The sequence below is a fragment of the Taurulus bubalis genome, assembly GCF_910589615.1.
Source record: "Taurulus bubalis genome assembly, chromosome: 12".
In the NCBI taxonomy this organism is placed as follows: domain Eukaryota; kingdom Metazoa; phylum Chordata; class Actinopteri; order Perciformes; family Cottidae; genus Taurulus; species Taurulus bubalis.
Window position 1 is genome coordinate 10,096,050 of NC_136600.1, and position 26,146 is coordinate 10,122,195.

Below are 26,146 nucleotides of genomic sequence, written 5' to 3' on the forward strand. Positions count from 1 at the left end.
GATTTCGGCGGACATGGTGATAGCGAGTTTGTAGCTGTGCCCCAATGCAAACATAACTTTCTGCTAAAAACAATACTACTTTCGTTCATAACTTTCAGCTGCAATGGAATTATGCAACGCCAGTTGGTGGATATTTATGGATGTAATCACGTGTTTTGGACTAAATCTTTTATGGGATTTATTTTTATTGGACCTTTACGACGCAACAACGCCGTTTTTGTTGGAATATTATGGATTTATGGATAATATGAGGCGTCATCGGTGAGTTGTCTTGATTTTCAAATCGCTTGTTTGTTTGTTGTTGTCTGACAAAAGTATTGATTGTAGCTGCTGTGGTGGTCTGATCTTGAAACGGAGTGGACAGCTGGAATCAGAAGAATCGTAGGTTTCCAAAAACATATGGCACTCGTACCGAACTATAAATAGATGTACAGTGTACAACGGAATGTACAACGGAATGTACAGTGTATAGTTGAAATGTGCGCCCGCGCGACAGCAGAACGTTAAGAGGTTAAGATGGGTCATTTTTAGGACAATTAATGTTTGGGAATAGTGTGCCGTCAGACTAATGGTATGGCACCAATTCTGACTGGACGGCAAGTAACATAGAGTAAAATATTTTTTTTTAAAGCTTCTAAACATAAGAACAAATTTCGCCCCCGTCGTTCCAAGACTCCTAAAACACTGTTGGCTTCTAAGGATAAAATAGCCTACGACTGAAAAGTCCTTTCAGAGATCAACACTGTGCATAACAATAGAAGAAGTCAGCTTATGTCAAGTTTGCAAAGGGTATTGCTTCACAGTATGTGGACATCGTCAATTAGTCCTGCCAGACAAATTGTACTTCCTTTGCAAAAGTAAAAGAACATTGAGAAACAATACTGCTGTATAAACAGCATCTCTTTGAGAACAATGTTTTCTTAAAACTAAAGATTCTATAGAACAGAACCAATGCAACAATCTAAATGAAGCGCTACAACACCGTTTAGCTTTCACTCGGGCACCAATGTGCGTCACGGGAATGTCGCTGGACGACAAAGATGGAGCGATAGGGATGATTGGCGAAATGTGGGGAACAGGGAGTACCTTTAAGTCCCAAAAACTGCCAGCGAACCAAGAGTGGAGGGACGACATGGTGAAGTGTTGAGGCGTTTCCAAACGCTCAGTGAATCAGAGCACCGCAAAAAAGAGGAACTGTGTGTGTGTGTGGAGGGGGTTTGAGTAAAAAGCAGTGACCTTGTAAAAGTGGTGAAAAGGATAACTGAACCAGTTCGCCACACGGTGTTATCTGAGACCTTTGGTAGCTTTGGGGACTTTAAGAACTTTGTAAATATCGTTGCCGAACACTGTGGTGAAGTGGGGTGTTGAGCTCCTGGACATGTGGGTACAGAAGGGAATTCTACCAGCATTTAGGGGGTCCTCAATGTCCCAAATCTCTGGCATGCTGCACCCGGGCCTGAGCAGAGAGAGAGAGAGAGAGAGAGAGAGAGAGAGAGAGAGAGAGAGAGAGAGAGAGAGAGAGAGAGAGATTGATTGTCTAGTATCTTTATTACTCAATCGATTTAATTTACAGTTTATCACAAACTTACAACAAAACTAAAAAAAGAAATAGTAAAAAAGAAAGAAAAAGAAGCACCAATCACAAGTTCAGAACCATAGCATTGTCTCTGACTGCACACAGAATATCCTTCAGAGCCCAAATGTCCACAAAGAAGTCTGTATTTTTTGTCCGTCTCAAAAAAAAACAGCCTCCACCCTGAGCCGAGCAATCAGCATGGCCCCCATGTACAACCCTCCACTGGGGTCACCTGTCCTTTTGTCTACCGGGGGTCTGTACAGGGACCAACAGCCCCCTGGAGAGGATCCCCTGCCAAAAACCTCAGTCCACCTCGACACCCTCACCTCTGCCAGAGAATGCAAGCTAGAGGCCTTCCCAACCTGGTACGCTGCTTTCCTCCCCAGAACATCAAGGTCCCTCAACTGGGCTGTCCTTAGCGACAGCAGGATGTCCTCCTCATCCTTCACTGTCCCACAGCAGGACAGACAGCCAGGAGTCTGGCACAGACCTCCTTCAGCAGCCCAAGAAGCAGCCTGCTGGACCGGATGATGGTCAGCTCCGCTATGAGCAGAATGGAAGTCTTCATTATATGACCCAGCTTCACACAGCCGGCTTCTCTCCGTCTGGATCTCCGGCTGACCGACGGCAGGACCTGGGACGTAGTGTAGCTGCTCCCAAAGCAACCAGCCCTCCTCAGCAGACCAGTCCTCCTCAGCAGACCAGTCCTCCTCAGCAGCACACAGGCAGCATCAGTCCATCGGCTCTTTACTGCTGCCTGCTACACATCCCCTCATCCCCTCCTCTGCTCCTGCCGTCTGTGCTTTCTCTACTTTCTTTCTTCCTTTTGTGGACTCAGAATAGCTGAGTTGCCCTCAATAGTTTTTCCTCCGCCTAACTCCGCTCTCTGTTCCACGACCTGACCGTCTTCCTGTCTCTCTACCTGGTAGTCTGTCCGCCCGCTGGTCTCCTGCTCGGGGCCGGTGGGCGGGGTCTCGGGGTCAGACGACACACGGGGACACACGGGTCGGGCTGAACCCGCACTTCATGCCTCAAAGACAGGGACGACGTCTCAGAGGACACTCTCCCTGACAAGAAACACGGTTTTCTGTCCCAAAAAATACAATAAACAACCCAAAAATTGCACCAACTCAATCACACAGTGAACCATGAAAGAAAAGATAATAAAAGTTTGAGAAAAATTACCAAACATTTAGCGCCGCTCACGACGCTCTCCACCACAACGCTCCACAACCTCCCTCAGAGAGAGAGAATTAACGAGAAACAGATAAATCTCAGACCAGAATTTAACTAAATTAAAATCGTCTTTCTGGATAAAAACAAAAACCCAAATGTGAAAGAAAAACGTGGTCCTGGGTAACAATGTTCCCCCTTCTGAGAGAGGGCTCTCGTGGTGTCGGGGTACCTGGTTCGCCTGGTGCACCACGAGTCCTCCAATACGAAGAAGTCGACTCCCAGCTTCATCAGGTTCTCCTTCACTGTCTCTCCAGACATGCGGCTGTACATGGAGTAGACCAGCTTGGTTCTCTCCCTGCGAGAAACAAATCAACTACCGTTAGGGCTGGGTAATACATTGCGATATGAGATTTTGGATGTCTTAATATGGCATACATGTTGTCTTTTCATGTTTTTAAAGGCTGCATTGCAGGAAAGTGATGACATTTTCTGTCCTTAGCAGATTGTTCTAGTTGTTTTATATTTTGCTTTTACCCACGTAGTCATTATATCAACATGCTGATTATGATTATTTAGAAAAATCTCATTGGGTAATTGTTTTCAACGATACAATATTGATATCAAGGTATTTGGTCTAAAATATAGAGTTGTTTGATTTTCTCTATATCACCAATATTACAGAAGCCTTAAACCACCCACAAAGGGACGTGAATGAAGACTGAATCAACCACAAAGCTCTGTTTCCTAATGCACTTTGAACTGCAAATATTTGGATAACATCCACTCTTGCCGGTCCAGAAAATCCGTCAACACGAGAGTTTCATGTCCCCGTAGATCAAACCTCATTTTAAATGCTTTACGCGAATTGATTTCCAAGACAAATGTATTTATTTTGATGTTTTAATATTAATCTCACTCCGTTAAGCAGTGTATGAAGCGTGTGACAATGTGTTTAACGGGATATATCCGGCTAAAGAGAAACAGATTTTACACAAACTCTCGGTCTCTCCTCTGAGCAAAAAGAGCTGTTGTGCTGCCGCGAGATCCACTGACCTCAGACCAGCGTCTTCATAGTGGGGGTGGTTGACGATGGGCCGACCCGTGGAGAGCTTCACACTGGCCATGGTGGGCATGGCCCCAGCAAACACTGAGTCTGCATCAATTGCACACAAAACAAATGAAGACAATGAAGAGAGGATGGAACGGGTATGTTGTTGAGCATTTACGCCGCCAGTTCTTTATTCTTCAGAATTTTCAGGCGTGCAAAACACCTCAGTCTGATTGGCTGGCAGGTTCATCCAGTCAACACTCAAAACACAGGTCTCTATTTGCACTACAGTTGGTTTTGTAAATCTGACTCGGTTTGTCAAAGTTGACTTCATGTTAATTTTGGAGTATGTTGTTTACTAGTTGAGGTTTCTATTATTTATCCTCATCTTTTTAAATGGGATGGACAAAATAAAAGAAACACCAGTGCACTTTATTAGCGCCACAAACTACATATAGTTCATCTCAACAAAAAGTCAACATTTTAACCTTTGTGAAGGAGGATTTACAGCAGGACAGTTGCAATAGACTTCAGTCGTTTTAGTTAAGTTGACCTAATAAACTTGCAAATGAGTGCATATATTTTAATATTCGCAACAACAGTTACATATTCAAACATATTTAGCTGGATTCATCTGAGAAGTCTAGGCATGTTTTCACCTTCAAATTCACCAAAACAATGCTAACTTGCCAGAGAAACAACCAAGATGACCTCTACCTCTTGACCTTTGGAAGAAAACAATACTTTAGTTCAGCCTTGTGTAGCCGTGACATAACTTCATATGTCTGTCCACACAGTTGGCAGAAGTGGAACCAGAAGCTCCCTTGCTGCTGTGCATCGCCACAGTTCATCATGAACGCGTAATCCTAAATAACGTTTTGAATTTTCCTCCTTGTGACACTGAAATTCAGCCTCACTCACCAGGACGGGTGTTGTCCTGGATCCAGTCCAGCAGCTCCTCCTGCGGCAGGTTGCTGAACTCTCCGATGATCCCCCACTGGGCCTGCAGGTTGGCCACTCCATGTACGGCCATGATGGCCATGAATGCAAACACGGCAAGCTGGTGTTTAAACTTCTCCTTAATCCAGCCAAACAACTGCAGAACCACCGGGAGTGGTAGAGGGGTAGGGGAGAGGAGAGAGACAACAGAATGTGAGCTCAACACACTGCATCATGCACATTTAATATTGAGAATAATGTATGGTCTTTTATGGAGAAAAAATCCCCTTAATTCTTGAAGAAAACATTGTTTTTCTCTCATGTCTTCAAGATGAAACCCTGGAGGAAAGTCTTTATGAGCGTAATTATATCAAATGAGCCGTTTAAAATCCAAGTTTCACTTATCCAGTCGTATGCTCAGTGCTTTCCAAACACATGCATGGCGACTATTTTAAAGACGTATTACCCGTCTGTGTGAGTCCAAAGTGTTTTAAATAGTCAGGGTTTAGGGGAAGATGCATAAGTTTGGGAAGTAGAGAACATACGACTGGATAAATAAAAGACATGCGTCTCTATGATGTAGTTTTGCTGCTGTAAAACCGATCAAATACTTCAATTCACCAAGACCTTTTTTTCTCTATTTTGGGATTCTTTGTTTATCGCGGTGAGACAAAACAACGTTTTCTTCAAGGTAATAGTGAGTAATTGATATACAACTGGTCATTTTGTGGGTGAAGTATTCCTTTAAGGAAAGAAGAACCAGGGTTTAAATGTGGACCCTCGTGTTGTAATCACTGACAGACCTGCTTGGAGCAGATGAGCGAGGCCATGATGCACATGTGTGGCGTCAGGAAGAGCTTCAGACGCATGATGAGGACGGCGAGGACAGCGAACGCCACCAGCTGCAGGCTGTGGTAAACCAGCTGCAGAGACACAAGTTCAGTGTGATCAAAACTGACAAGAAGGCGCAGAGGAAGGAAAGAAGAGCGAGATAATCTCCACAGGAACTGTGGCCGATCTCTCGAGGCGGTGAAGCCGAGGCAAACGCAGACTCAGACTCAGACGTTTGATCCACAACTGGAATGACGTTACTGGAGTAATAAAACAGCAGCGACAAAGTAATGAATCAAGAGAAAGAAAGTTTCTTTTTAGTTCCTCAAATTAACAATTTGACGAAACATCAGCTGCAGCGCTGCCGCCAGTGAAGCTACGATCTCTTTAGAAGCAGCTCCCCTCCAACATGAACCTGAAAAAACTTCATTAGCTGGATAACGCTTTGATCTTATTGAACACGCCCCGTCTCCCCCGAGAGGAGTGAGAAGAACCCTTTGGGGCTCTGCAGTGTTGCTCACTGAGCCATACAGCAATAGTAAAGCAATTATCCGGGAAACTCTGGGAAACGTCCACACAGTTGCGGCTGGTGGATGAACACACACACCTTTTTTCCTGCCTTGGGAGGGATATTACAGAAAATGAGATGAAGCAACTGAGAGCGAGCCGACAAAAAGCAGCACGGGGAGATTTCATAACAGAAGGGGGGCTTTCATTTCTTAGTGATGAGAAAAGGGATGAAAATCATTTAGGGACGTAGAAACTGGGCAGACGTTGCTGCACTGGAGGAATCTAATCAAATAAAAACAGATTAAGGAAATGGAACGACGCTGCAAAAAAATAAGCTGTTGTCATGATAACGTTTGAGCAAACACTCAAGAATAAAACATAAAGGAAGTGAATAGTATTTTTTCTCACCTCTCCCTTTGCTGCGATTTCAGATCTGCAACACAGAAGAATATATAAACTCTGATGTCTAATGCTTGAAATCTTTATTATTTATCAAGATATATGCAGATTAAGACCCATTCAAAGCTTTGATAACATATTATTACAAAACAATTCCCATGTTCCTATTTAATAATGTCAGCGTGAACAAGTAAACACAGTGAGAGCAGCAGAAAGGCCAGCGAGGAGACGCCTCGGGCCGCTCACCCAGCAGCTTCATCAGCATCGTCCGGCTTGACGGACGCCTTCCCCCCGTCCCTCAGGAACCGGACTACGTCCTGGACAGTCTGAAAAAAGGATGAAAATGGTTTGAATCAAATGCAAAAGGGGATTCCTTCAAGTGTCACGTTTCCAACAAATAGTGCACAGTGGGAGAAGACAGCGTGCTCATGTGTTGCATTACAGCCTTTATCAAACCGAGTTATGTATTCTTAGCTCAGCGTGGGCCGGCGTAATGAGATTACACTGCATAAAGAGCAGTGCCTCAAATATAATTTCCACTGAAAATATATCTCGCTGGGATTCTTTTCTCAAAGCATATGAATATACACATGTAAATGCCAACTAAAGCTTCCCACGCAGAAAAAAAAGAGAATAACCTGAATTTCATTTTTACATTTTTTATATCCTCCTATACATATACATATACATACATACATACATACATACATACATACATATATATATATATTCAAATATATATATATTCAAGCAGTTCTCCTCAGGGGTGGACATGTGTGCGTAGTAGTCAGAGCGGATCGACACCCAGCTTTGTCTTCCTGCCGCTGTGAGCCAGCGTCTCACCTCGTGTTTGACTGCCTGCTGTTCTGTTCTGGAAAGGTGAGATGGGAGGCTTCACGCTGCGGCCCCGACACTCACATATGGACAGCTTCTCTTACAGAACTACACCGAACACTATTCATTTCACACAGATTGTGAAATCTATTCACATATATTATTGTGATTTTATCTTGCATTATTTTTCGCTCCAAATGTGTTGTTTGTACGTTACTGAGTCAGTCGGTCCTGTGAATTAACCCTCTTTTTAAGACGTATGATGACGTAGTGCAGGGAGATGTGGTTCTGGAACAAGCTTGGAAGGAAGCCGTGAGTTATTTTATTACAGATTATGCATCTACAGTTCCTCTCCTGGTATTTATTAAAGCCCTAAAAACGCATCAAAATTACATATTTAGAAGTTTTTTTTCCCCGCTGGACCTCGACACATTGGCCTAATTTAGATAGATGTATCTGCAAATGTGCTGAAGCTGAAACTTACCGGTTGACCAACAAACAGCGTGAAGACTTCAATTAAAGTTTTGTGGCAAAAAAAACAACTGAAAATGGCCGCAAATCCAAATTTGGCAGGAACATTATGATTTTCTCTGATCCCCCTCATTGTATCTGTGTAGCTTGGCACTAATGATATGGAAAGCCCCCATCCTGCAATGTTACGTATGGAACTGTATGACCGTAAATTGTCTATTTTGCTTACGATATCGCTTGTTGCAAATCAAAAAAATATGGCCATGTAATCAAGGTTAAAAACCACACAAAGCTCTTTAATGTCCTCTTGATGCTTTGCTGACAGACTTTGTGTAGTTACGATGCCTTTTTGGGGGTCAGACTAGTTCCAATGCCTAGAAAACCAACCAAAGTGATAGTCTAAGGTCAGAACACTGGAAGAGGACTCACCCTCCCAGCGATGAGAGCAACCACCAGCATGTTGATGGGCAGCAGCAACGTCCTGAGGTAACGTAGAGGGGTCTGAGGGAGAGACACACAGTAATGTGATGTACACTTTACGCTGCCCACATGCATGCACAGTCACAACATGCGAACACTGACGTGGAAGCAGGCGGAGTCAAATTTAAAACCAGGTTCCGCTGTCAGGTTTCTATTTCCTGTTAGATTCAGAGCACAGATCTGTCTCTACCTCTGCACGGAGAAAATATTGAGAAAAATACTGAGAAAAACGATTCAGACTCTGATCGAGTCAGAATCTTTGATAAAAACAGACTTTACCTCCAACTCCATGAAGTCAAATTCTGCAGCACAAGTGTACATCAGAGTGTGGAAGTCCTTGTAGCTCGTGAACTTAGACTTGATCAGTCCACTGATGTGAGCCTGGAAAAGACGAAACAAAAACTAATTACAGATGTGTTTTCGTTGCATTACTTCTTTTTCTTAAACCTTCTAATTCCTGACTTTTAAATGTTTAAAGTATTTCAAATGTTAATTGTTCGGCATGACCTTCTCTGATGGTGGCAAAAAATAATATGGCATTTATTATTGAGGTCGTTAGCTTCACAAAGCGATAACAATAACTAACAATGTGTGTGGAGTAGTGTGCATTGTTACACATTGGTATGAATTGATCCACAACTTTCTTTTGAATTTTTCTTTGTGCAACTATTAAACATTTATTAATGTCTATTAAAAAATGTTATTATCTAACAAAATATTCTGCTTCAGTCCATATCTGTTGGCGTCTAGCCTTTCATTAACAGCATTTTCCCTGTGTTGCTTTCCCACTTGCCCCTTACAAAAGGAGGCTAACGGGCGATCTAGCAGCACCATAAATCACCTTTATATAATCAGAATAACACAAAAACATCTATTTTTCCCTCTATTGATTGAGTGGTAATGGTATAAAATGAGCCGATATTCATTAGTGAAAAAAAACTCTTTCTAGGAACACGGAAACCCTTTTTAGTCATTCCTTTGATGTCAAGTCAAAAGTTTAAACATTATTATATCAAGAATATAATCAGCTGTAAACATGGTTCAAACTGAATATTAGCAGCCCAGACACATAAATTCCTCAAAAGTAAAGTTGCAGTGGCTTACATCATCCGAGGCACAGAGGACAGTGGACAGCATGAATTTGAGCAGGACTGTGGAGCCGACCCAAGCCAAACCCTGCATTACCTGGAGAGAGAGAGGAGAGAGCAACTGAGACAGGAAGCTGTCATAAAAGACTCGAGGTGCTGTGATTGTGGGAGCCAGCCAGGGAGGCCGCTGTCGACTGAACACAGTGGGCAAAAAAAGAAAGACATCCAGTCATTTCCAACATTTTAACTTTATTGTTCATCTCAGTGAGAAACAGACTAACAGATTCAAAGTGAAGGCGGCATGTTTACTTTGAGATATTCAAATAGGAGTACTTGGACAATACTGAATTCAAAGATTTAAATATGAGCCAACATGTGCTTTTTACTTAAGTAACTTCTACATACCCAGAGGACGACGCCAGGTTTGAAGACTTGAGCAAATCGATCCCTCAACGCAATGATTGCCTGAAATCACAAAGACAATAACAATGCATCTATATCTCTAGACACAATATCTCAACAATTACCTTGTATTTCCGTTGCCCTCTGCGATGCCATTTACTCGAACAAAAGTATTTATTATTTCAGACCGTTGATCAAATTGAACTCATTGTGACCCAATGCATCCCAGTACATTCACTGGTGGTACATGCAGATTATCGGACCGGAAAGAGCCAACTCACCCAGATGGAGATGAGCGAGGAGGCGTAGAAGGACGTGAGCAGCATGGAGTTGCCAAACATCAGCACAAAGCAGACGGCGAGGGTGATCTGAAGCATGAGAACAGGGGGAGAGGAGGTGTCATTCATCAGCTCCATAGGGGTTAATCCTGTAGGGAAAATGGGATTCACGAGAATACAAATCTAACATATTTCCTATTTAACAGAAAACTATAATGACCGGGAATTAAATTCTAGGGGGTAAACCAAATAGGCCGATACATATGAATATAAAATAATATAATATAATATATATATATATATATATATATATATATATACATATATATATATATATACACACACATTCTGTCTCCCTACAGCTGGATGGGGTTCTTAATAAATTATATTAAGTGTGAACGATGAGTCTTTCTGTTGTTGAAAACACTCCATTAAACAAATGCACTGTACGTTGAATACACAGCCACCAGCAGAATGTAATCCTATTCACTGAACTCTTGATGCTTAATCCCACAGTGAGCAGTGAAATAATGCACCGCTCACCGCATTGTGGAGACGGAGGGGCAGTGATGCCTCAACTAACTTCTAAAAATAGAAATTACATATTTAGCCAGCTGCATTTTAATACTTTAAAAGGGATGCAGTGAACTATTATTTATAAATCTGCTTGTTTTTTTGTTTATAACAGCGTCATATTTAAATTGCCTGTTTTAAAAAAAGATGCTCCGTTTACTGCAGCAGGGCATCTGCACCCATGTGGTATGCACTGTGAGCACTCGGCTATCGGGTCGCCTAAACACTTCAATTCTCATGGAAGTAGTTTACATTGATCTACACAACTCACATTTATATCGTTCTATAATTGCACTATCCTTTTCCTACCTCTATGTACTGTGCTGTATATAGAAGGATGACATAAAGTCTTCTTTTACCTCTCCTCTTAAGAACTGATGGAGGAGTTTATAACGTGAGTATAATGTTTAGCCCTGTAACAAGTGACACTGCTCAGCCTCTATGTGCCAACGCTGTAAGTCACATAGAGGACACACACGCATGGTTTTGTGTCTGTATTTCTTTTCTTCAACACACACACACACACACACACACACACAAAGCCAGTCATCTTTTCCAAGCTCTCTAAATCATGCAGAGGCATAGTCCTTCCTCTGACACAAATCTCCACCATCTTACCACAAAGGGCGTTCTCCTTATCTGTGGAGCGCACAGAGCCCGGCTAACAGGCTGGCATGCTGAGCGGATTAGGGAGAAAGAATGTGGGGGAACCGGACAGACGGACACACACACACACACACACGCACACACACACACACACACACACACACACACACACACACACACACACACACACACACACACACACACACACACACACACACACACACACGCACACGCAGCGGTTTCGTTAATGCTGAAGAAAGTCATCCCAGCCTCGGCTGGTGTTGTCCTCGTGGCTCATAAAATCCTTCCGGCCGAGGAGCCGGGCGAGATAAGGAGAACCGAGGCAGAGCCCGTTACGGCTCAGAGGACAGCGGCTGGAAACACTTTCACTTATGTTGGGCACAACACACAATCCCCGCACAGTGAAAGCTAAAACCATCTTAAATCCTCTACTCAGGTAAACATTTTGTCTCTGAGGTCCTTTCTCTGCGTTTTGTGTGTGTGTGTGTGTGTGTGTGTGTGTGTGTGTCTCAACTGGAAAATTTGGTTCATTTTACATTTTTCCTTTCTGCATTTTGTTTAAAAAAATCCTTCTGTTGCATATATGTCCTTGTAGCTCAGGTGCTTTGGTGTAAATCTTTTCACTGTTGAATCAAACCAAGCTACCTAGGTTCCACCTCTTGATGCACCAAAGACAAGGACACATATATAGTTAGGGAACAGAAACACTCGAGTGGATTGATTGGTTGGTTATCTACTGTACCATGTGAGTGACCAGGATGGATTGCATCTTGGCGGCGGCGAGGTAACCCAGGATGTAAGACGCAAACAGAGAAGCCACCTGACAGAAGAAAAACGAATGGACAGCCATAAAAATATACTCGAGAAAACATACAAAATATTTAACATAGAAACGATTTGTTTTTATCTTTTCATATCTGGAGTCAGGCACAGACTGCAGACAGAAATTCCACATATTATCACCACACCATAATGTCTTAAAGAGGGACCCGAAAGTTAAGGTTGTTGCATCTAAAACCACTTCTTAAAATACTGATCCATACAGATTGACACAGAGATACACACAGTGCTTTTTTATTATCCTTAAACTCTAAATATATCCTAAATAGCAGCGGTACATTTGAAGTGCATGTCCATGGTGCTGCTTTGGAACTGCACAGATTCAAAACTGATCCTTTGCTAAGTCCCGCCCCTCGAACACAGACAGGCCAATCACAACGTAGCATCGGCCAGCTCTGACCAGGGTCCAACAACTATCAGTTCTCCTCCAGACACTCTCATGCAATCATTTCAGTTTTTCTTCATTGTCAAATAAGGATAAAGTCTCATTATTCAGGTGGCACATACAGGTATGTGATTAGAGGAATCATAATACTACAGAGATTGATATCACCAAATAGGATAGTGGTGTAATAATGCCACTGTGAGAGTCTAAAATCTTGTAAAGACCCAGAAGAGTGTATTTTGTACATGTATTGTCACTTCTCCCAAACTCAGGAGTGAGCCGAGCAGACGGACACACACAGCATTTGTTACGCGTGCAGTGAACGAGGCTCAATTAGCAAGCTTACAAGTGCAAAACAAAGAAGAAGCTGTTAAGTAACTCGTCTCGTGTTGGAATCAGCGGCGCCCTGAGGGGACCCCTTTGTTCTGGAGTCGCGGTTCAAACTCCGGCTCATCTGTCTGCCAGCCTAGACTCTGTGCCCCCCCCCCCCCCTCCCTTTCTGTCTTTAGCTTTCTCGTCTCTGAAAGCATCTCTCCTTATTCCACTCAAATATGCTTCGGATTTCATATGCTTATTCCCCTACTGTAATGCATGAGAGGTTTATGAAATGAGGATGTAAATGGCTGCATTCTGGAAATTCATAATCTCTCTTTTCTTTCATCCGTGCCTCTTTGTTTCTCTTTCCATCCTGGAAAACTTCTACAATCCAGTCACCTTCCTTGCCAGAGCCCTCTGCTCTCTCCAAGTCTCTATTTTCTCCCTAATCTCCTCTGCCCAGTCGGCTTTCTTCCTCACGCTCCCTCCCGACATCTCTCTTGCTCTCCGTTTACCTGAGTGAGCAGCACAAACTGGGCGAACTGCCAAGGCAGCATGAAGCACAAGTTGGAGACGCCCAGGGCGACCATGGCTGTCCTGCTCGGGTTCCGTGTCCTGGGGGGAGAGGCGAGAGAAAGAAATATAGCGGTGAGAAGAGCTGCGGGGGCGCGGCGGAGATAAGAGAAGATGCATTAGGGCGACACAGGCACACACATTCCGTTTTCACTCAGAGTCGGCTACAAAGCACCGAGCCGGCCTCAGAAACATGACGCGCCGGAGTTCACTCTCCTTTTAACACTGCCGGTAGAACAAGTCTCGGTTTACCGACTGCATTTAGCAAACAGCCCAGTGATTAAAACACAACAGGGCCTGTATTACTGCAACGTGTCAAGCAAACTGCAGTTTGATCGTGTCTTACTTCTGTTGCATACATAACAGGCTCTACAAGTGAAAAGAAAACCAATCCATGTGTTTTTGTTGTTATTCTCCCAAGAAAAGATTTCAGGCACCAAGATACAATTAGATTGGAATCAATACCGACCTAATGCGGTGTGCATTTCCCTTTAAAAGTTAGAAAGCTGCATGTGTTATGAGTTGATCGTGATGACACAACTTGCTATGAGACCTGTATGTGCACCTACTGGTCTGGCACATGATGAAATAGGCATTAAATTATACAGCGGTACCAATCAACAGTTGATATTTTTCTATTACTTGGAACTGCTAGGTTTGTTTCTGCACCTGCTGCTCCAGCTGAAACCATGTTTTCTCTGATGAAGGTGACTATCCTGCGTGTATAAAACGACTTCTACGCATCTTATGGAGAATTTGCAGACAGGATGAAAAAAAAAATAAGAATGTGGCCCACTGTGATTGAAAGACGGAGCTGCTGGTGGTGAGTTTACCGTAGGATGTAGGTGAGAAGGAGCATCTGCAGGATTAAGAAGGGGTAGGCGAAGCTCTCCCTCAGGGGCGGAGTCCACATCACACGCGTGCTCTGACAACATCCACGAAGACATAGAAAAGAAACATGCATCAAAACATCATAATGTATGGAATCACTTTGCAACGATCGTAAAAAATAAATAACCCCAAAGCGGCTGTGATTTATAAGCAGCTTAAAAATGACCACATTATTATGATTAAATCCTGTATTTAGACGTACGAGTGAAACATTGCTTCCCTGTGCACAATCACCAGCTTTCGCTAAACTCCTCGAGTAACTTAATGACGGGACAAAATTACATTAGACTGTTTTTTTTTGTTCTCTGCACTCGACCAAAGATCATTTGTTCAGGAAGAACCTCCACTCTGCAAAACACTCACACTTTTATTCACATATTAATGATTCAACCTCATAAACTTAATGGGTTTGAACCAGGATCCTTAGTAATTTAGATCGAGGGTCTCTTAAAAAACAATGTGCGCCCAATTTAGTGGTCTACAGCTGTTATGTTAATGTGCAAGATGCATATTAAATCAACACTGCATCTCTGCTGCTCAGTAGTTTTACGGTGTATACTGAGCATCTTTGGCACACAGGATTAATTAAGTTTCATCTGATCTCAAGTTGTAGCTTGAGCGTTGCCTGGCCATCTGTGTCATTTAAGCAAATATAAGTTTCCGGACTTGACTCTGTATCAACGGACTCGGCTCGGGGCCAAAACAACTTCATAGGGACATCCCTACTTGTTTTGTTCCTTGTTATTTAAAAAAGGGTGCTACGAATTAATCTAATTTATTTATTATTACTTACTGCAAATAATTGTAAAGCAACAAACATTTAGCTCTCCTGGTACATGGAGACTTTGATAGTTAGGGCGGTGCACTCACCTCTCCGTGATTGAAGAAAAAACACATCGTGGTCACGACGCCACCCAGTCGACTGCCGCTAGACAGGACAAAAAAATGGAAATAGGTTAGGAAAGGTCATCTTCCACCTCTTGCTTCACCTCGGTAATTGACTGAGCCACAACACTGTATTCTGTATTCTCGGTCTGACGGTTGAGCATTAAAATATATGACGAGTAGGAGCGGAGATACCTGAGGTAGGCACCGTAGATGAAGAACAGGCTCATCATCGCGCCATTCAGCAGGAACACAAAGGTCACGTAGAAGTATGCCGGGTCGCCCATCCCTGATGTCACACACAGTTTTTTGGATTTAGAGGTTATGGATGGAGACAGAAACCAATGCTACTATTGAACAATTGATTAGTCGATGAACAAAATAATTACTTGCAGTATCGGATAATGCTTAGGATGCAGCCTAAAATGCACTGATCCGTTATCACGTTATATCATTTAACACAGGAACAACAACAACAGCAACATGAGTCGCTTGCTACCCGATCTGCTCATCCTGTACGTTCAGTACTGCAACTCTCAACAGAGATGCCGGATGACTCACCCGTTTGCTACTTCCATCGTAGTTAACGAGTGAGCCATCCTGCTTCTGCACATGTGCAGTAGCGATCAGGCAGGTACCAGAGGAGAGTGTAACATGAGCCAGAAAATCCTACCATGACACAACGTGTTTTTAACGCACTAGTATCGTATCGATAGTCGTATCAACACGTTTAAGAATTGGAATTTGTATCAGCACGATACAATATATATATATACACACACACACATGTATGTATGTATATATATATATATATATATATATATATATATATATATATATATATATATATATATACACACACACACACACACACACACACACAACAACAACTATATATATATATATATATATATATATATATATATACACATACATACATACATACATACATACATATATATATACATACATACACATATATATATATATGTGTATATATATATATATATATATATATGTGTATATATATATATATATATATATATATATATATATATATATATATATATATATATATATATATATATATGTATATATATGTATATGTATATACATACACACACGTCTGTGGGGCATCACAAAATTCAGACATTTTATGGATAATACGATTAATTTAACAATACAAAAAGACTATTCTAACCAACACAGAGGAGAGGAAATGGCACTCTCATATGAACACACCCGTGCTATTATTCAGCTTTCTGCAACAGTCGGGAAGTAGCCTGAACAAGTCCCCTCCAGACTGTGAGGTCGATGCAAAAATAGCCCATGAAGCAGGTACCGTCTCTGCAGAGCACTCAGGCTGAGGTGATGAATTTAACAGCGCTCTACCGATCCCCTGCTGCAGGATGTCTGTGGCCCGCTTTTATTTTCAGCCAGCCTATTTGTGATTTCATATGGTGGTTAAACGCAATCTATATACTGTGATCATAATGTTTCTGGATTGAATCCAGTGGGGGACCTTTGCTTCACGCAGCCCCTCCCTCTCGTCTCGCCACATTTCCAGTTGCTACCTCTCTACTTTCTCTAATAAAAAGGGAAACATGCCACACAAAAAAAACTGACAGGAGATTGTGAGGTTGTTTTTACAGGCCAGGACAGACAACACGTTCTGTTTGCCTGTAATCTATAAAGATCACAAACACCTCAGATTTGAACTCCACAAAAGCAGAACTGAAATCAGCCAGAGTGTTATCAAACAAAGCTTATCAAATCTGCATACGCAGGAATATAATACACTGAATAATAACGGTTTCCACTTTTTTGGTTCAGGAACTTCCTTGATAAGTACTCTGAGACAAAGTGGGTGGACACAAACGAACCCCTCGCCTCAGTAAACCAGCAGGCACAGATCAGATCGAGGGGGCTGTAATGACTAACGAGGTACTTGGGAGCGTGTTGGCGTAACATCGCCGCGACGGGAAACAGAGCTTGTTCCTTCAGCAGCTCAGAATGAGGATGTAGTAAAAAAAATGTGACACACTGCGTCTCACAAAAGCCATGTGCCGGCTTGACAGTTAACAGGAAACGCTCTCACTTTCCGACGTCTCAATCTCATGCAAGGCAGCTTGCGTCAGGTTTGTGTAAACACTGAGAGAACAGCCCGCGTACATCGACCCGGGGGGAGGGAGGGGCACTCGCTCTGCTAATGAGACTGACAGTCACACACAGATTGCAGCTCCACAAAAGCGAGCGCCGACAACAGCTTGTTTACCGTCAGCAGATTTACTCTTCTCGGAAATGTTCCCACGAACAAATATGAGAGAGCTGTTTGTGTGCAATAGGTTAAAAGCATTTTCCTTTCCTTCAGGGCGAATTTAACAATACTAATGTTTCTCTTACTGTGGGCTACCTGTTGTTCTACCAATTTGTTCTACAGTCTATCATCAATGCCATACCTTTTCATGGAATTCCTCAATTTTATTTAGTCTTTTTAATGATAACAATGCAGAAATAATATGTTTTAGTCGATTGATAAAAAATGTATCTGCAAACATTTTGCTGCTTTTCTTTTGTCTAATCTGATTTAACAGTCATTTATTAAAGAATTTGTTCAACGCTTATTCTTAGCCGAGTCTCCGCTGGACATCTGGCAACCTCACAGTTGACTCATGGTTCAGATCGCTTCAAGGTTTTGAGAGATTTTTAGAGAAGCCCAATCACTTTTTTTTATTTTGCAGACGAATTGATGATTGTTTATAATCTATAAATCAACCAGTACAGATCATTTTTGTTTGTTGTTTTGTTTTGTCGTAGCAGCTGGTAAACAAGACTGCAGCTTATCTTTTCAACCACCAACCCAAGTGGAAACCTTAAAAAATTCAAAATGTTATCATTTAAATTAGCTGAAGCACAAAATTAGAATGAAAATAAAAGATTGTATTCTCATTTATTACACATCTTAGCATTACTAATCGTTAGGAAGTTAATTTATCAGTAATCTGAAGAGCACTTTTGTAGAAAGAAATATTCAATTAAGAGTTTTGATTAGAAGCAAAAGAAGAAGAAAAAGAAAAAGTTAATCAAGACTACTTGGTTTCTTTGATCAAGTCCTTCTTTGTAATTTATATAGTTTCTCTTAACTGCCAATTCCCTGTGAGGCTGTTTTGACTGCATCCGTCCACAAGTGAAGAAAACCATCAAAGTCTATACAAAAATTAGTCATCCAGTCAATTCAGCACCAGACTGTGTTCAATGTGAGTGTAGCTCCAGGTCGTGACATTAAAGCTATCTGCCTGTGTGATGTAGTCATCATTCAACCTGCTGCCTGCCTGCCTGCGTGCGTGCGTGTGTGTGTGCGTGCGTTTACAAACGAGCATATCTTGCAGATCAGGCTGCAGCTCCACAGCTCCGAGGCGACAGTCCCTACCTTCACAGCTGTCCACAGGAGTGAGTCCCTCTCCTCTGTTGATGGACCAGCACATCTTTGTGGGAATGCCAAAGTATCCCATGACACCCGTGTACATCCGGTACCAGCTGGCCAGGACTACCTGGGGGGCAGAGACGGATGAGAATCAGTGCAAAGCCTCTTTTACACAACATGTTTGAAAGGCCTCTCTGTCCCGTTATCTCTGGGGCAGGACAGACTCTCAGGGTTCCCTCTGTGGTCCTGTAGAATCCCATAACCGTCCCAGTATGTGTTGATCTCTCCTGCACTGTTTGGTTCAAACGAGTAACTCGTGTGGTTCCTAATACAACTTAACTAGCTACAGAAAAAGCAGGAAATAAAAACTGGAAAAATTAGTGTGTGAAACAAATTTTTAAACTAAACTTTGGAGTCGTCTTATGAAGCATAATATTCACAGACAGCATTAAACCTCTAAAGATTTAAAGATATTCCACAAAATCCCCTGAGCACAAAGACCTAAACACAATGCGTCATTACGCTAGAATTATCATGAAATTTTGTAAAGGATTTATTTATCACGCAAAGCCGTAGAACGTCTTCCTGATAAGAGTTTTGTTTGGAGCGAAGATTCATTTTACATCCAGTTTTTCTTTAAAACGTATTGCACCTAATGCAGGAATATAAACTAATATCTAGAGGTCTGTTGTGCCGTGAGATTTTAACCTTTTTAGGCTTTAGGCTGATGAATACAATTTTTCTCAACAATGTTCCTCAAAACAATCTTTGTTCGCCTCATCTTTCCACCTCCAACTAACAGCAACTCTGGTTTGGTGGAAAGAAAACCTTAATTCCGCAAGTTAGATAATTAGTTAGAAAATACGCTGGCTCTACCCCGCTGTCATTAGCCTCGGTGCTATTAATAGTTTTGTCGCCGCGTGACGGAAATCTGAAACAAACTTTTAAATTGGGCCTTGGAGATCAAATACAAGGGAAGATTCAGAAAGTGGATAGAATTTATTCAGAGAGAGGTTTTGACGGACTGCTGACGTGAAATAACTGAAAGATAATGTCACAAAATATGACGACAGACACTCAAAGCTGAATTTGAAAACCTCATTAGAAGCTTTGAATGTAGGATACATTTGATACAGCCCAATCAATAGCGCAGTAAGGAGCGCAGACCAAAGTTTTGTTGTGCAGGCCAATGGAACAAGGGAACAAAGATACGGGGGTGGGGGGGTCAGATCCATGGCGAAGAGACAGCATGGGTTGTAGTTAAGGCTTAACGGGGCTCATCGAAAAAGACACGCTGTTTACGCTGTTCCACCAGAAACATCTGTAAAAAGTCTGGCGCAGATTCTAGAGATTCGCCGATTCCGCACAATCCTACGCTCACACTCTTGTGGGTGCTCTGTAATTCTCTAAGCCCCTGCAGAGGATGCTTTCTTTTTGTTTTATTTGTGTGGGTGTGCAATCCTTTTGAAAATTCACCCCCCCTGAGACGGGCAACCGTACTCCAGATCATACGAACAGCATGCCAAAATCCGCCTCACCTCTGGGTAGAGATTGAATCTCTTCAGCGTGTTAATAACCAAGGGGTACTCTGTCAGCCGATCGTTCATGACCATGTGGAGGCCGTCCAGGAAAGCCGGAGCGTCAATGATGGTCTTGTAGTAGGAATAGTAGAGACCCTGGAACCATCAGAAGACATGTACAAATTAACTTAAACATACATAACAAATAAAAAAAACATGAATCTAAATGAGTCATCAGCAACAGAGAGAAGAGGAGCAAAAAAGAGAAACGAAGAGAAAAGGAGACGCTGAGGAGAAACAGAACAGAATGATAAAGAGAGGCGGAGACAACACATAGACACTAATTATAGCTTCACAACATTACATCTCGTGAGGAGTCGTGCCGGCTCAGCAGATGGCAACAGTTCACAGAACCATTTGGTATCACACAGCCGGGGTGAGGGAAGAGAAATGTCCTGTGTGCGTATGATAAAATCCTCACCTTCACCGTCGTCTCCCAAAAGGGCGACTAGGCTCTGCACATTAAATATCAGAGACTTTGCCACAATTACAGCGACGCGTGGACACGTGCCGCATTCAATGACACACGTTTGCGCGGTGACTGCAAAATGGAAACCGACGAGAGCGGAGGCGACGGAAATTAGGAATGCGCCAACGTTTTGCACATTGTCCGAATCACAAATGTCAGTTTTTGAAAAGGTTAAGTTCAGTGTTGTTTATGATATTGCGGGTGGAACAAAAATTATCTTCTCTGAATGTGCAGAGGATGTGGAGTCAGTAAGGTCAAATTATTCATTTTTCATTCAAACTGAAGCCTGCTTTCCTGTTGGGATCGCCTGACGAACTGAGGCAGACCTCCAGGTCAGTGTGCGCCTCCCTTCAACTTTGCCCAATCGCTGTCAAACAGAAACACAGCGTTTGGGAAATGTCAATATCAGTCGTCGAGCACCGAGTCGTGCACATTACAAACTGCTGCGTTAGAATTACATTAATCTGCCCATTCCATTCATTAGCAATAGAGACGCACCATTCTGACTTTATCCTTCTCGATAGCAATACCTGGGCTTTGGGAATCGGCCGAGTACTGATGCGATACCAGCTGTATGCCTCGGGATCCTTATTTTACCGGCAAGGCAACTTAAACATCTCTTTCGTAACGTTGTAAAACAAAATGTAACTAAGAAATACATCAATATAAACGAACTGTTATCCAATACCAGATCCAGCTGTTTGAGTCTATAGTGGACAGATTTATGATATCGGTGCATCTCTCATAATTAGGCGATCGTTTAGTCCATAAAATGTGATGAAATAGAGACATGATGTCTTAGAAGCCAAAGTTCAAAACCTCTAAATATAACATCTGCCTGTACTCTAAGGAAAAATGTATATTCGAAAGAGTTGCAGATTAATATTTCTGTCAGTTGACTTATGACGTGCCCTCAAGCTGTGACCGACTGTTCTTTTAGATTAAACACACCTCTCATCGTGGCTCATGACAAGCTATAATTTTCGGAGATGATATGAAATGGACATTTATGCAAAGGAGGGTAGAAAAGCGGACAATGCCCATCCCGTGACACACACTGAATAACCTCATCACATCACGGTTGCTGCCTCAGATTATCTTCTGCCTCAGCGTTCTTAAATACTCTTTACACAGCACATACTTGGTTGAACATACATTCTTTGTTCAATAAGCCAGTTGTGTGATGTGGGTCAAATAAGCAGCAGAACCCAGTATTTACGAGTGGAACCGTTAGTAGTTCTGCAAATATTTTGAGAACACCTCATGGCTCCAGCTTCTCAAATGTGAGAATGTGCTGCTTCTCTTTGTTCTGTGTGATTGTAAATTTAATTATTTTGGGGTTGTTGGACAAATACATTTGAAGATGTCAACTAGAGCTCTGGGAGAGTACAGGTTTTTGTTCTTACATTTTTAGGACATTTTACAGACGAAGCAATTTGTAGATAAATCAAAAACAAATATTGGTTGCAGCCCTGCAGTGTCGTGATCTTCCTGAAACCTATTTTGCAAGTGCAGTTGCCTTTTATCTCAAACTGTACAGGCTCACATCAGATAAAAAAGTGCATCCTCTCCTAAAAATAATAATAAATAAATATGATTACCATCTCTGTCCGGAAAGCCATTTCCTTCTCCAGGTTTGACAAGTGTGAGAAGTGTCTGTCATTCTCAAACAGCTGTGAGAGATGATGCCTGATCACAGTAGTGGGGGACATGTTAGCATGCATCCACAAGTAAACAGTTCTAAATGAGTAATAACATGCGGATGGGGTGACTCACCAGTGGAGATAACCAGTCAGACCAGCTGTGGATAAAGTGACAATACAATACAAATAAATAAATGCTACATACACTGAAACAGGTCAACTACAAGGGGGGAGGGGGGATAATAATAACAACATGGGTTGCATTTTGCACAAGAAAATCGTGCAAAACATGAGTTAAAACTTTTGCCAGAAGACCTGTTAGCACGCGCGTGGGACTCGGGCCGTCACGTGAGCAGAGACGAACCGATTTTGGGTGCGATCTTTTTCAATAGTAGCTAACATTTAGGGGAGCTAACGTTAGCTAAACCAACTTAATTCATGCTAGTAGTGAAGCTAAGCAGCTGTTAGCTAGGGGGGAGGGATGAGGATGGAGGGGGGGCGTCGGTAAGCTAGTAGGCTAACGGTCCCAACTTGCCGAGGAGGAGGGTGATCCCCAGCCTCGCGACCGCGGAAGGAGTCAGCCCGAGCTTGTGTCCGATGCCCGACAGCCCGTTCGGATGAGAGCCGTTGGAAGCCTTGCCCTCGCCTCCTCTGCCCGGCCGACGAGCGGCACTTTTCCCGGGGGGCGAGACGAGCGGGCTCCGGTCGCGGTCCGCCTGGGTCGTGGGACTCTTCCCGGTCTGTTTTCTGTTTTTAGCCACCATGGTTTCTCTCAAAGGAAGAGCCGATTGGGGGGTTTTAAGGCAGCGAGGAGCCGCAGAGAGAGAGAGAGAAAGAGAGAGAGAAAAAAAACCCGAGGATTGTGAGCTAAGCAGCCCCACCGTCGCTCGTATCTGATCCCGGATCTGCCCCCTTTACTACCTGAGCGACGCTTCTCTGGTTCTCTCTTCAGACACTCCTGTGACGCTTCGCCACCTGCTGGCCGGTCGGCGCCACTACAAGGGGCTTCTGGCGGTAGCCATGGCAACGTCAAGCAGCGGGTACCACATACAGTTCCTTATACTGTCTATATATATATATATATATATATATATATATATATATATATATATATATATATATATATATATATATATATATATAATACGACCACCAGAATTGTATTTGCCCCCCCATTTAATACATTTCACCCAGATACAACAGATACGTTTTTCTGATTGGCTATTCGTGTAACCCATTTCTTTTTTTTTGATTGGCTGATGAGTGGCACCTCACGGCAGAGTTCCAGGGGATTCGGGGGAGACGTGCTTGATTCCTCCATGGTGAGGGCAGCGCGACCTATTTAATGTGCGCTGCGGCACATTAAATAGCCTAGAGTTTTTTTTCAGCGTGAGAAATACGATGTGTGGCGGGAGGGTGTGACTTAAGACCGAAATGCGTGACAGTCACGCTCAATGCGTGACAGTCACGCTCAATGCGTGACAGTCACGCTCAATGCGTGACACTGGAGAGCCCTATGTTACTACTCGGCTTATATTACTACACTACGACACCTCATACAATGTTTCATATGATATCCTATATGTAATACTACTCGGCCTATATTACTACACTAAGCCACCTGATTTCATATGATATGTTTCACACACAGTTTTATGAACCACACAGGTGTAGAACAATAAATAGTATTAAGACTATAACATAGTTAAATTAAATTTGCAAACAACGATATAAAGTGTAAACACTTTTTTTTAAACAAACATATTTTGGTTGCTAAAGCAGATACAAAAAACCCCGAAAGGAATACAAACATAATGCACTAACCAGAGAAGAAATATAAATAATTACTATGAGAGGTTCACATGTATGGAGTTGAAATTTGACTATTTGAAAACGTGCCCTTATCAATTCTTTTGGTGTCATGCAAGTTCCACCAGCATTTTAAAACCAGTAGATGTCCCTAAAGGATCACAATATATCTGCACTCTAGAAACACCATTCAGCATCCAGGCTTAGATCAGATATTAGTGATGTATTTATTTAAAGGGTTCACATTGGCTTCCCACACTAACGTTCATATATACATATTTTTTGTATTTATTTTACTTTTCTTGTTCTGTTTCAACAAATTCAGATTTTGTTGATAGCAGCCAGCCACAGTGCAGCGGCAGCATTGTTATCATCATGATGGAAGACATTCTGCAGATCCCCAGGCTAATGAAAGGAAGAAGGACAATAGTATTTTCAGGATTCTGGCAGCTGCGCAAACGAGCAGTGATGCTGGTTCCTTTCGAGCTGCCATAGTTATCTATCCACAGAGACAGGAACATCAGGAAAGATGAGTTGATCTCCTTTGTTTAGCTTGGAGTAGGACAGAGACGGAGCCAGAGGGGGCTAACATCATGACAGCTTCCCTCAAACTCCACAAACAAACACCCGCAGAGGGAATCTACGCACGGATTCCCGCTCGCGGTGATGTGGTGGCGGGCTTGGGAGGCAAATGTGGGTGAGAAAAACCGGGGAGGGTTGAGAAATCTTTGGGAGACAGTGTGTTTGTTTTCTTTGCCGGCACTCGGCCAAAAGCTGCATGTGAGAATCTTGAGAATCACTGCAGAAAAAGGGAGTAAAGAGAAGAACATGGAGGCAAAGCTGAGGTCATGAGTCTGACCATGTCATACTAGGAAAAAGACTATTTGTGAGATAGGGTTTTGTGACTTTGACCGTTGGCCTTCAATAGTCTCTCTACTGTCCAGCAGTGGGCGACTCCTCTGATTGTATAGAAGTTTGGTTGTATAGAAATCTATGCTTTAAAGCTGCATTCTTACTAAACATCAGAGAGCAACTCCTCTGGTTGTATAGAAGTATATGCTACATTATCAGTTTATTTTGAGGAAATTATTTGGAAACTACGAAAAGTATTATTGTCATGTACCTATGGTTATATATAGTAAGCCGACAGTTACATGGTATTGTGTGTTTTTTTGGGGTTTACTGGTAATTCAATATTTTGTAATGACCTTATTTGCAAAGATGTAAAGTTGCTTAGAATGAGGCACCTTTCAGCCCAAATTGTAGTTCATTATTATTATTTTTAGTAGTAGTAATAATATTAATATAAATAATAATATAATAATACAAATAGAAGTATCCTTTATTGGCTTAATGCAATTCCAAACAAATGTAGTTCTCACTGCGTTGGTTCACAAGCTGTTATAATGTAACGGCCTTATTGCAACAGGCTTTCTCACTACCTCATCTGACAGGATGCTTATTGTTATACCAACCTACAGCCGCTGTTGTTGGAGCGATGTGGAAACCCGCCAGCACATGTGGACATCGCATGGGATGAAACCCCTTCCCTGCGGGCCACATCTCTCAACATCAACCCCAATTGGCAACCCAGGCCCTCGTCTCTCATGGCGGTATTTTCTCAAACTCCCAGCTGATCCACGGGCGGCGGGCTCAGACGAAGTACAATAACTGAGGCTGAGTTGTCGTCGGGGGTGTCAGAAACCCGGAGGTGTTGCTGGACGGGCTGACGGTGAAGGACAAGCTATTGAAAACTGTTAGCTCAGCTTGGGATTACACTGAGGGAATTTGTTTTTACACCAAACAGCATGGCAGAGGTACAGGCGCTGGGTGAGGGTGAGGTGGGTGCAGTCAGGGTGAGTCGATGTTGTGGGTGACACCCTCTATCCAAGCTGTGTTGCCTCAGGGACCTACTAATTAAAAACAGCTGTGTCAAAATCAAACCATGTCCACTCAAAAGAGAAAAGACACATGTAATGGCTCATCAAACTAGGATTGCTTTCAGATTTGTAGTTTCTAGACAAAAAGGCCTTTTTTTGTTGTGGTAGTGTGTTCCCAGATAAATGGAGATATTAGATAATTTGTCTGTGCTTTGTCATG

At 42.5% G+C, this 26,146-nt stretch overlaps 1 protein-coding gene across 1 annotated transcript; it reads right to left on the minus strand.

Annotated features, from left to right (window-relative positions):
- Positions 1-1,201: 1,201 nt before the first annotated feature.
- On the minus strand, positions 1,202-23,001 carry dpy19l1l (dpy-19-like 1, like (H. sapiens); the record flags this gene model as incomplete). Its single annotated transcript, XM_079226910.1, has 22 exons — positions 1,202-1,456; positions 2,982-3,107; positions 3,806-3,905; positions 4,722-4,896; positions 5,543-5,662; positions 6,489-6,513; positions 6,726-6,805; positions 8,214-8,285; positions 8,544-8,645; positions 9,369-9,449; positions 9,758-9,817; positions 10,036-10,122; positions 11,975-12,052; positions 13,288-13,387; positions 14,179-14,270; positions 15,107-15,164; positions 15,317-15,410; positions 18,552-18,672; positions 20,084-20,221; positions 22,196-22,283; positions 22,371-22,395; positions 22,773-23,001. 22 exons carry the CDS (start codon positions 22,999-23,001, stop codon positions 1,285-1,287), a joined length of 2,223 nt encoding a protein of 740 aa, XP_079083036.1. The 3' UTR covers positions 1,202-1,284.
- Between the last annotated feature and the right edge of the window lie 3,145 nt (positions 23,002-26,146).